This window comes from Manis javanica, chromosome 7 (genome assembly GCF_040802235.1).
Source record: "Manis javanica isolate MJ-LG chromosome 7, MJ_LKY, whole genome shotgun sequence".
In the NCBI taxonomy this organism is placed as follows: domain Eukaryota; kingdom Metazoa; phylum Chordata; class Mammalia; order Pholidota; family Manidae; genus Manis; species Manis javanica.
In genome coordinates, this window is record NC_133162.1 from 19,329,961 (window position 1) to 19,342,192 (window position 12,232).

A 12,232-nucleotide genomic window follows, 5' to 3' on the forward strand; every position below is an offset into this window, starting at 1 on the left:
TTGTGAAAATTTATCTATGATATGATGGATATTTTCCAACTGTACTTGAACCATCAGACAAATTAAAGCAGCCCATTTCTGGGATCTGTTCACATCCCATATGTTCTTTTAACCATAGATAGTCTATAGTCATGAGATTTTGGGGTGCTACAACTTGCACCCCTCCCAACTCCTGGTTGAGTTCTAACAGTACAGATCCAGTCAAATTCGTTGTCTCACTGTATGCACATGCCAGCCTAGACATCTCCCTCCTCCTTCTTATGGCAAGTCCAGGAGACGGTGGGCTGGATGCAGCCACAACCGCAGCATCGTCCGGATCCCTGTGGAGGCTTTTTGATGATCATCCCCCGGCACGAGTCCTCCAGAGAGTGCTGATGCCAGAAGCTCCTCCTCATATCGTATCTTAGTTCATTTTCTGGGTATCCAAGCTAGGCCTTGATCTTCTGCATAGAAACAAACAGACCCTTTGCCCACACTTTGACATGCCCTCTATACCGCTGTGCAGAACTCATTGGAGGTCAGCACACAGTAACTGCTTTTTTTTTTTTTTTTTTTAATTAAGAGAAAGGAATATTATCAGAAAAGAGTACCTCCATAGCTGATCATCTGACACCCTTTAAGTGATCAACATTAAGGATATTTAAAGCATGCGTTGATCTTTGATTTACCAATAGTTTTATCCTGTTAAGGAGTAATTACCCTTTTCTTTCTTTCTTTCTTTTTTTTTTTAAATTTTTAATCTACACTTACCTGAAGAATACTATGTTTACTATGCTCTCCCCTATATCAGGTCCCCCCTAACAACCACATTATGGTTACTGTCCATCAGCTTAGCAAAATGTGGTAGAGTCCCTACTTGTCCTCTCTGTGTTGTGCAGCCCACCCTCCCCTTTCTCCCTCCCCCCCATGCATGCTAATCTTAATACCCCCCTTCTTCTTCCCCCCCCTTATCCCTCCCTGCCCACCCATCCTCCCCAGTTCCTTTCCCTTTGGTACCTGTTAGTCCATTTTTGGGTTCTGTAATTCTGCTGCTGTTTTGTTCTTTCAGTTTTTCCTTTGTTCCTATACTCCTCAGATGAGTGAAATCATTTGGTATTTCTCTTTCTCCGCTTGGCTTATTTCACTGAGCATAATACTCTCCAGCTCCATCCATGTTGCTGCAAATGGTTGGATTTTTCCACTTCTTATGGCTGAGTAGTATTCCATTGTGTATATGTACCACATCTTCTTTATCCATTCATCTACAGATGGACATTTAGGTTGCTTCCAATTCTTGGCTATTGTAAATAGTGCTGCGATAAACATAGGAGTGCATCTGTCTTTCTCAAACTTGATTGCTGCGATCTTAGGGTAAATTCCTAGGAGTGGAATTCCTGGGTCAAATGGTAGGTCTGTTTTGAGCATTTTGATGCACCTCCATACTGCTTTCCACAATGGTTGAACTAATTTACATTCCCACCAGCAGTGTAGGAGGGTTCCCCTTTCTCCACAGCCTCGCCAACATTTGTTGTTGTTTGTCTTTTGGATGGCAGCTATCCTTACTGGTGTGAGGTGATACCTCATTGTAGTTTTAATTTGCATTTCTCTGATAATTAGCGATGTGGAGCATCTTTTCATGTGTCTGTTGGCCATCTGTATTTCTTTTTTAGAGAACTGTCTGTTCAGTTCCTCTGCCCATTTTTTAATTGGGTTATTTGTTTTTTGTTTTTTGAGGCGTGTGAGCTCTTTATATATTCTGGACGTCAAGCCTTTATCAGATCTGTCATTTTCAAATATATTCTCCCATACTGTAGGGTTCCTTTTTGTTCTATTGATGGTGTCTTTTGCTGTACAGAAGCTTTTCAGCTTAATGTAGTCCCACTTGCTCATTTTTGCTGTTGTTTTCCTTGCCCGGGGAGATATGTTCAAGAAGAGATCACTCATGTTTATGTCTAAGAGGTTTTTGCCTATGTTTTTTTCCAAGAGTTTAATGGTTTCGTGACTTACATTCAGGTCTTTGATCCATTTTGAGTTTACCTTTGTATATGGGGTTAGACAATGGTCCAGTTTCATTCTCCTACATGTAGCTGTCCAGTTTTGCCAGCACCATCTGTTGAAGAGACTGTCATTTTGCCATTGTATGTCCATGGCTCCTTTATCAAATATTAATTGACCATATATGTTTGGGTTAATTTCTGGGGTCTCTAATCTGTTCCACTGGTCTGTGGCTCTGTTCTTGTGCCAGTACCAAATTGTCTTGATTACTATGGCTTTGTAGTAGAGCTTGAAGTTGGGGAGTGAGATCCCCCCTACTTTATTCTTCTTTTTCAGGATTGCTTTGGCTATTCGGGGTCTTTGGTGTTTCCATATGAATTTTTGAATTATTTGTTCCAATTCATTGAAGAATGTTGCTGGTAATTTGAGAGGGATTGCATCAAATTTGTATATTGCTTTCGGCAGGATGGCCATTTTGACGATATTAATTCTTCCTAGCCATGAGCATGGGATGAGTTTCCATTTATTAGTGTCCCCTTTAATTTCTCTTAAGAGTGACTTGTAGTTTTCAGAGTATAAGTCTTTCACTTCCTTGGTTAGGTTTATTCCTAGGTATTTTATTCTTTTTGATGCAATGGTGAATGGAATTGTTTTCCTGATTTCTCTTTCTATTGATTCGTTGTTAGTGTATAGGAAAGCTACAGATTTCTGTGTGTTGATTTTGTATCCTGCAACTTTGCTGTATTCCGATATCAGTTCTAGTAGTTTTGGAGTGGAGTCTTTAGGGTTTTTTATGTACAGTATCATATCATCTGCAAATAGTGACAGTTTAACTTCTTCTTTACCAATCTGGATTCCTTGTATTTCTTTGTTTTGTCTGATTGCCGTGGCTAGGACCTCCAGTACTATGTTAAATAACAGTGGGGAGAGTGGGCATCCCTGTCAGGTTCCCGATCTCAGAGGAAATGCTTTCAGCTTCTCGCTGTTCAGTATAATGCTGGCTGTGGGTTTATCATATATGGCCTTTATTATGTTGAGGTACTTGCCCTCTATTCCCATTTTGCTGAGAGTTTTTATCATGAATGGATGTTGAATTTTGTCAAATGCTTTTTCAGCATCTATGGAGATGATCATGTGGTTTTTGTCTTTCTTTTTGTTGATGTGGTGGATGATGTTGATGGATTTTCGAATGTTGTACCATCCTTGCATCCCTGGGATGAACCCCACTTGGTCATGGTGTATGATCCTTTTGATATACTGTTGAATTCTGTTTGCTAATATTTTATTGAGTATTTTTGCATCTACATTCATCAGGGATATTGGTCTGTAATTTTCTTTTTTGGTGGGGTCTTTTCCTGGTTTTGGTATTAGGGTGATGTTGGCTTCATAGAATGAGTTTGGGAGTATTCCCTCTTCTTCTATTTTGTGGAACACTTTAAGGAGAATGGGTATTATGTCTTCTCTGTGTGTCTGATAAAATTCCGAGGTAAATCCGTCCGGCCCCGGGGTTTTGTTCTTGGGTAGTTTTTTGATTACTGTTTCAATTTCTTTGCTTGTAATTGGTTTGTTTAACTTTTGTGTTTCTTCCTTGGTCAGTCTTGGGAGGTTGTATTTTTCTAGGAAGTTGTCCATTTCTTCTAGGTTTTCCAGCTTGTTGGCATATAGGTTTTCATAGTAGTCTTTCATAATTCTTTGTATTTCTGTGGAGTCTGTCGTGATTTTTCCATTCTCATTTCTGATTATGTTGATTTGTGTTGACTCTCTTTTTCTCTTAATAAGTTGGGCTAGAGGCTTATCTATTTTGTTTATTTTCTCAAAGAACCAGCTCTTGGTTTCATTGATTTTTGCTATTGTTTTATTCTTCTCAATTTTGTTTATTTCTTCTCTGATCTTTATTATGTCCCTCCTTCTGCTGACTTTAGGCCTCATTTGTTCTTCTTTTTCCAGTTTTAATAATTGTGATGTTAGACTATTCATTTGGGATTGTTCTTCCTTCTTCAAGTGTGCCTGGATTGCTATATACTTTCCTCTTAAGACTGCTTTCGCTGCATCCCACAGAAGTTGGGGCTTAGTGTTGTTGTTGTCATTTGTTTCTATATATTCCTTGATCTCTATTTTGATTTGTTCATTGATCCATTGATTATTTAGTAGCATGTTGTTAAGCCTCCATGTGTTTGTGAGCCTTTTTGTTTTCTTTGTAGAATTTATTTCTACTTTCATACCTTTGTGGTCTGAAAAATTGGTTGGTAGAATTTCAATATTGTGGAATTTACTGAGGCTCTTTTTGTGAGCTAGTATGTGGTCTATTCTGGAGAATGTTCCATGTGCACTTGAGAAGAATGTATATCCTGTGCTTTTGGATGTAAAGTTCTATAGATGTCTATTAGGTCCATCTGTTCTAGTGTGTTGTTCAGTGCCTGTGTGTCTTTACTTATTTTCTGCCCGGTGGATCTATCCTTTGGGGTGAGTGGTGTGTTGAAGTCTCCTACAATGAATGCATTGCAGTCTATTTCCCTCTTTAGTTCTGTTAGTATTTGCTTCACATATGCTGGTGCTCCTGTATTGTGTGCATATATATTTAGAATGGTTATATCCTCTTGTTGGACTAATCCCTTTATCATTATGTAGTGGCCTTCTTTATCTCTTGTTACTTTCTTTGTTTTGAAGTCTATTTTGTCTGATATTAGTACTGCAACCCCTGCTTTCTTCTCACTGTTGTTTGCCTGAAATATGTTTTTCCATCCCTTGACTTTTAGTCTATGCTTATCTTTGGGTTTAAGGTGAGTTTCTTGTAAGCAGCATATAGATGGGTCTTGCTTTTTTATCCATTCTATTACTCTATGTCTTTTGATTGGTGCATTAAGTCCATTTACATTTAGGGTGACTATTGAAAGATATGTACTTATTGCCATTGCAGGCTTTAGATTCGTGGTTACCAAAGGTTCAAGGTTAGCTTCTTTAGTATCTTACTGCCTAACTTAGCTTGCTTATTGAGCTGTTATATACACTGTCTGGAGAGTCTTTTCTTCTCTCCCTTCTTATTCCTCCTCCTCCATTCTTCATATGTTGTGTGTTTTGTTCTGTGCTCTTTTTAGGGGTGCTCCCATCTAGAGCAGTCCCTGTAGGATGCCCTGTAGAGGTGGTTTGTGGGAAGCAAATTCCCTCAGCTTTTGCTTGTCTGGGAATTGTTTGATCCCACCATCATATTTAAATGATAGTCGTGCTGGATACAGTATCCTTGGTTCAAGGCCCTTCTGTTTCATTGCATTAAGTATATCATGCCATTCTCTTCTGGCCTGTAGGGTTTCTGTTGAGAAGTCTGATGTTAGCCTGATTGGTTTTCCTTTATAGGTGACCTTTTTCTCTCTAGCTGCCTTTAAAACTCTTTCCTTGTCCTTGATCCTTGCCATTTTAATTATTATGTGTCTTGGTGTTGTCCTCCTTGGATCCTTTCTGTTGGGGGTTCTGTATAATTCCATGGTCTGTTCGATTATTTCCTCCCCCAGTTTGGGGAAGTTTTCAGCAATTATTTCTTCAAAGACACTTTCTATCCCTTTTCCTCTTTCTTCCTCTTCTGATATCCCTATGATACGAATGTTTTTCCTTTTGTATTGGTCACATATTTCTCTTAGTGTTGTTTCATTCCTGGAGATCCTTTTATCTCTCTCTATGTCAGCTTCTATACGTTCCTGTTCTCTGGCTTCTATTCCTTCAATGGCCTCTTGCATCTTATCCATTCTGCTTATAAATCCTTCCAGGGATTGTTTCACTTCTGTGATCTCTTTCCTGACATCTGTGATCTCCTTCCGGACTTCATCCCACTGCTCTTGCATTTTTTTCTGCATCTCATCCCATTGCTCTTGCATTTTTTTCTGCATCTCTGTCAGCATGTTCATGATTTTTATTTTGAATTCTTTTTCAGGAGGACTAGTTAGGTCTGTCTCCTTCTCAGGTGTTGTCTCTGTGATCTTTGTCTGCCTGTAGTTTTGCCTTTTCATGGTGATAGAGATAGTTTGCAGAGCTGGTACAAGTGACCGCTGGAAGAGCTTCCCTTCTTGTTGGTTTGTAGCCTTTTCCTGGGAGAATAGCGACTTCTAGTGGCTTGTGCTGGGCAGCTGTGCGCAGACAGGGCTTCTGCTTCCTGCCCAGTTGCTTTGGGGTGTATCTCCGCTGTTGCTGTGGGCTTGGCCTGGCTGGGGCTGTTCCTCCAAAATGGTGGAGCCCCGTTGGAGGGGGAGCAGCCAGGAGACTATTTATCTCCGTAAGGGGCCTCTGTGCTCCCTGCTGCCCAGGGGGTTAGAGTGCCCAGAGATCCCCAGATTCCCTGCTTCTGGTCTAAGTGACCTGTCCTGCCCCTTTAAGATTTCCAAAAAGCACTCTCCAAACCAAAACAACAGCAGCAACAATGAGAGAGGGAACAGAAAGAAAGAGAAAAAAAAAAGGAAAAAAAAGGAAAAAACAAGCGATTTTTTTTTTTTTTTTTTTGTCCTCAGGTGCCGGTCCCAGGCACCCGCTCACTGGTCCTGCTGCCCTGTCTCCCAGCACCAGGGTCCCTGTCCTTTCAAGGCTTCCAAAAAGCACCCACCCACCGGTCCCGCAGGGAAGGAACGCTCAATATTCTTTGTCCTCAGGCACTGGTCCCACGCACCCGCTCACCAGTCCCGCCGCCCTGCCTCCCTAGCACCGGGGTCCCTGTCCCTTCAAGGCTTCCAAAAAGCACTCGGCAAAAAGAGAGAAAAAAAAGGGGAAAAACGCGCGATTTCTTCCGTCCTCAGGTGCTGGTCTCAGGCACCCACCCACCGGTCTCACAGGGAAAAATGCGGGATATTCTTTGTCCTCAGGTGCCGGTCCCAGGCACCCGCTCACCAGTCCCGCCGCCCTGCCTCCCTAGCACCGGGGTCCCTGTCCCTTTTAGGCTTCCAAAAAGCACTCGCAGAAAAGAGAAAAAAAAAAGGGGAAAAATGCGTGATTTCCTCTGTCCTCAAGTGCCGGTCTCAGGCACCCGCCCACCGGTCCCGCAGGGAAAAACGGGGGGATATTCTTTGTCCTCAGGCGCCGGTCCCAGCCACCCGCTCACCAGTCCCGCCACCGTGCCTCCCTAGCACTGGGGTCCCCGTCCCTTCAAGGCTTCCAAAAAGCGCTCGCCAAAAAGAGAAAAAAAAAAAGGGGAAAAACGCGCGACCTCCTCCGTCCTCAGGCACCGGTCTCAGGCACCCGCCCCCAGGTCTCGCAGGGAGAAACGCGGGATATTCTTTGTCCTCCGGCGCCGTTCCCAGGCACCTCCTCACCGGTCCCGCCACCCTGCCTCCCCAGCAACGGGGGCCCGTCCCTCTAAGGCTTCCAAAAAGCGCTCGCCAAAAAAAAAAAAAAAAAAAAAAAACCGCTCCGGTTTCTCTCCACCCGCCGGGAGCCGGGGGGAGGGGCGCTTGGGTCCCACCGGGCTGGGGCTTGTATCTTACCCCCTTCACAAGGCGCTGGGTTCTTGCAGGTGTGGATGTGGTCTGGATGTTGTCCTGTGTCCTGTGGTCTCTATTTTAGGAAGATTTTTCTTTGTTATATTTTCATAGCTCTATGTGTTTTTGGGAGGAGATTTCCACTGCTCTACTCACGCCGCCATCTTGGCTCCGCCTCTGATAGTTCTTTTATGATATTTAATTTCAAGATTTTCTGGAAAGTTGGTCCTGTGGACAAGTTTTTTTTTTTCCACCAGATTTTTTTCTTTTTACTCTGATTTTCTCTGTGGCATTGCTAAAAGACCCTCAGAGGCTAGATTTTCTGAACTGTCAGGAAAGTGCATGACTAAAGCTTCTGTCCCTATTCTCAAACATGCCCCCTGGGTTTTCTTTGGCAGGAATGCTTCACATATGTCCTCAAGGGCCACATAGCTGTGAGTGCAGCCATTTTCCCAACTGGAACCAAAGGTAAGTGGTTCCTTCTGTCATATGACAGGCTTTTCTGGTTTAGGCATCAAATGTGACTAAGTTTGAGTGGAAGAACAAGTCCTCCCCTTGCAGTATCAGCCCCAGACCCCTTCAGTTCCAGCCAGTGCAAGTGGGGGTCCTGCATGGATGGAGTGAGTCTTCTGGACTCACTGACTCAGCTCAGAGGGCTTCCCAGGGAGCCAAGCTTAGGACTGGGCCCAGTGTCAGCTGTGTACCTCTCCCCTGGCCACTTATGGTATTGGGGGTAAAGGAAGGTGGCTCCCAGGAGGGGCCAGCCGGGCATGAAGGCCTTGGTCCAAGTGAAAGCTGGTGCAGCTTCCTGTCTGCCCTTCAGGGCTGGGCTAGTGCCTCCTTTCAGGACCCGTAGTGGGACTCATTTTACTGGGAACTGGTCTTTAGATGTGTACCTCCTTGCTTGAGGACTGGTGGGTGGAACATTGGACTTTGGAATTGACAAGACCTGGGCCTTGGACCTGCTTAGACTGGGCCTGCATTCATCTCTCTGGGCACCAATTTTCTTATCTGTCATGCCTGCCTTGCCTGCCTGCCTGCCTGCAGTCTGGTGAGAATCTCATCTTTGTAGTTCTGAAACCTAAGGGTCCTGGAGCTGGGAAGTTAAAGTCCTTGTTGTCAACACCCTCACTGGCTGCAGTTCAGCCCCTTTCTGGCTTCCTGGACGAATGATCCTATAGCTTCAGACTGGCTTATGACTGGCTGGGGAGCTGCCCTCCTTGAGAATGCTGATTGTTAGAAAATTCTTCTTTGTACCAGGTTGAAATCTGAACTTGCCAGTAACTTTTACCCACTCATTTCTGTTCCATCTTCTGGAGACATACATAATAAATTGAATCTCTAAAGTGCTTTGCAAATGGAAAAATGCTGTACAGATATCATCAAGTGGTTCTTTGTGTGTCTTTCAGGCCACTTGCTCGACTCCTTTGCCCGCTCAGCTTTGTGGGACTCTGGTCTGGATTACCTGCATGGAACGGGACATGGTGTTGGGTCTTTTCTGAACGTTCACGAGGGTCCTTGTGGCATTAGCTATAAAACATTCTCTGATGAGCCCTTGGAGGCGGGCATGATTGTCACTGATGGTAGGTGTCTCCCACTTAGAAGGCGTGCATGGCTCCTCCAGCCTTCCTGAAACCTTTTGATATTTCTTATATTTAATTATTTTAAAGTAAATCGGAAATTATTTCCCCTTGCTGTCACCTTGAATGAAACAACAATAATCTACGAATATAAAAGTGATACATATTCATTTTAGAAAAAGTGAGGCTGTGTACAGTGTATAGAAAACAATGAAAATTATTTGCAATCCAGCCTCCCAGGGAAAACATTACTTAATATTTTGATAAGTTAGCTTTTGGTCTTTTATTTATGTAGATATATATATTTTAATCATTCAGATTATACTAAACATATTGTTTGTATTCTACCTTCATAACGTACTGCCTTTTCCCATGTCATTACCAAATCTCTGTGGATGTATTTTAATGCCTGTATCAGTTATATCTTATGGATAGCACAATGATTTATTTGGTGGATCCTGTTGTACTTCATACCCGGTAGCCAGTTTTCAGGAACTTCAGAACCTTTCTGTACCTCATGTGCCTTTAAGAAGTGGCCACGTGGGAGAAGGAGGTGTCTCTGGGCTCTCAGTGGCTTGAACCCTTCACCTGTTTCTCCTCCTCCTTTGTAGTAGGGCTGGGTGTACATCTTCCCGTGGGCTGCTTCTCATTTTGGGGTTTGGTTTGTTGTAGAGCCAGGCTATTATGAAGATGGGGCTTTTGGAATTCGCATTGAGAATGTTGTCCTGGTGGTTCCTGTGAAGACTAAGGTGAGTAATTATGTATTTACTTATTTTTAAAATGTCCTTATTCCTTAATAGGGGAAGATGAAGACTTTTTCCTTTGGAGCTAAGAGTGTGCCATTCTGGGGCCAAAGTGGAGCTTTCTTCCCTTGAGTTTGGGAACTGTCCTAGAGATCACTGCCTTCTGCAAAGCCTGAAAGAAAATATTTAGTGAACTAGACACAGAAATGGAATTAATGGAGCCCAGGCAGACCCCTGTTTGATGTGATTTGGAGCTCGTTTACCCAGAGGCAGCATCTTGTCGTGAAGCCTCCTCTGCTACATGGGTGCCTGTTTAAAGGCCCCTCTCAGACCCTGAATCACAATCTGTAGGGCTGGGGCCTGGAACCTGTATTTTCACAGCTGATGCCCCAGATGATTTGTATCAGGTAAAGCTGGGTTTAACCGATGGGTCAGGTCCCACAGGCAGGTAATAAGACAGGTGTGTTGCATGCTCTAAGACAGGTGTTTCACCTTCTCCCCACCACTGTTACCAAGAGATCACGGGGCAAATGCTGCTGGGCTTTGCCTGGAAGACTTGCTTGTTCTTCCTGCATGGGTGACTATGGAACTCGAAAAGTTGGAGGTTAGTGGTTTCCTAAGCCTGCAAGGAGGTTGTAGGGATCTGCTCTTGGCTTCTACACTGAAGTCACTCTTGAGAGTGGCCTCACTTCACTCCCAAAGGCCCTGCCCAGAACAGAGACGCAACATGCTCTTGTGTGCACCAGCCATTCCATACCACACAGAACGGACAAACCTGTTACCTGTCACCTGACGAGCCTGGCTGGGTCAAGGCAGACTGCAGAGTTGACTGTTAAAAAAGTGTTTTGGGGGACTTGTGCCCCAGCAGAGTCTTGAGAACCAAAACTGGAGATGTCCCTGAGCCCAGACACCCTCACACCCTGCCCCTCCTTCCTTTACATCATAGTGGACATTAGCCTTGTGGACTTGCTGCAGGAGCCAGCCTCTTGGCACCCTTCGTTGGGCTCTACCTGATGGTACAGGGACAGCGCTTGGGAAGCAGCATCAGCTGTGTTCATCATGCCCCTTGTGCTTTTTAAAAATTGTCACCTGTTACACCTGGCTTGGAGGGGCAGTCATGTCTGGTGGGAATGAGGCGGCTCATCAAGGTAGAGGAGTAAAAGCTTCTGTTTCTTCTTTCTCTGACAGTATAACTTCAATAACCGGGGAAGCCTGACCTTTGAACCTCTAACTTTGGTTCCGATACAGACCAAAATGATAAATGTGGATTCTCTTACAGACAGAGAGGTAATGTGGGAGTCTGGGGGTAGGGCAGAAGTGGGAGTGTGGTGGAGAGCTGTCATGCATTCTTTACTCAGTTCTTACTTGTAGCTTAAGAGGTCTGGCCCAGTGGAGTCTGAAACTCCTAGGTCTTCTGAGGAATATAAATATTTTTCCTACGTTTTTTTGGCCTCCAGGTAGAGATGGTTCTGCTTCCCCTAGCATTGTGGGGCTGTAAGGATTCCTAGGGGGAATAGTGTGCCTTTCCGGGAGAGAAGGAGCCATGGCTGCAGTGAGGGATGTTTAGCAAACAATAGGCTGTGTGTCTTCCCTGCGAAAAGCCACATGGGTGGTGGGGCCTGTTGGCCATTGCACGTTGGCCATTGTTTTCTTGTGTTGCATGAAATATTAAGGAGATGAGAAGCAAAACCTATTACCATATTCCTAGCTGTCACACAGACAGCGAGAGAGGTGGTTATCTCTTATTCTGGTTACTCTGGGCCATGAAACCTTCACAAAGCCAGGATCACAAGAGTGCTCACCTGTCAAGCTCAGAGGCTTACACATCTTGAAATCCCTTCAAATCCTATGGTGGGTCCCAGTGCCCACGAGACCAGGTGAGGAGGCAGGCCCTGAGACCTGGGGTAAGGCTGGAGGTACTAAGGGCAGAGCAGAGACAAGGGTCAGCAACAGGACAGAAACAGACAAAATGGTTCCCAAGCCTGAAAGAGAGGCCAGAAGCCAGGAAGGAGATTTCAAAGGCAGGTGGTCGGGAGTCCTGGCAAAAAGCAAACAACTGATAGGAACCAAAAGCAGGATGAGTGTGGTGGGTTGCTCTAGGAATAAGTTTCTGTTACCCAAGGCAGCCGCTGGCCTTGCCCCAGGGACCATCGAGTGCCTTTTGAGGCAAGAGTGGATTCTTGCTGGGGCCCACTTGGCCTTGTGCTTGGCAGTAGAGGAAAGGGCCTCCGAGGCCTGAGGAGCTGATGGGATGGGCTTGTCCAGCTTACAGGTGGGTGACAGGAAGGCCGTCTCACTTCCTGGTTAGCTCTCCTCTCCTCTATGCTTGGGCACCCCTCCCTGACCGTCAGTGCCCTTGACCAGCCAAACAGTCCTACTCATAGCACCTAACCTGCTGATGCTGGTTTATTCCGCCTGCAGCTGGGTGCTGGGCAGGAAGCTCAGCTCGTCAGCTGCACAGGGCCAGGTGTGTCTCTTTAGC

At 44.7% G+C, this 12,232-nt stretch overlaps 1 protein-coding gene and 1 long non-coding RNA gene across 12 annotated transcripts in view; one reads left to right on the forward strand and one right to left on the reverse strand.

Annotated features, from left to right (window-relative positions):
- Positions 1-12,232, forward strand: part of XPNPEP1 (X-prolyl aminopeptidase 1) — a 197,040-nt gene that overhangs the window by 45,176 nt on the left and 139,632 nt on the right. For all 11 annotated transcript variants that reach the window (XM_073240449.1, XM_073240453.1, XM_073240450.1 and 8 more), the window contains 4 exons: positions 7,826-7,895; positions 8,837-9,010; positions 9,680-9,756; positions 10,939-11,037. In XM_073240449.1, the coding sequence (XP_073096550.1) occupies positions 7,826-7,895; positions 8,837-9,010; positions 9,680-9,756; positions 10,939-11,037 (420 nt within the window). The remainder of the gene's footprint in view (positions 1-7,825; positions 7,896-8,836; positions 9,011-9,679; positions 9,757-10,938; positions 11,038-12,232) is intronic.
- Positions 1-12,232, reverse strand: part of LOC108407849 (uncharacterized) — a 42,672-nt gene that overhangs the window by 4,395 nt on the left and 26,045 nt on the right. The window lies entirely within an intron of this gene.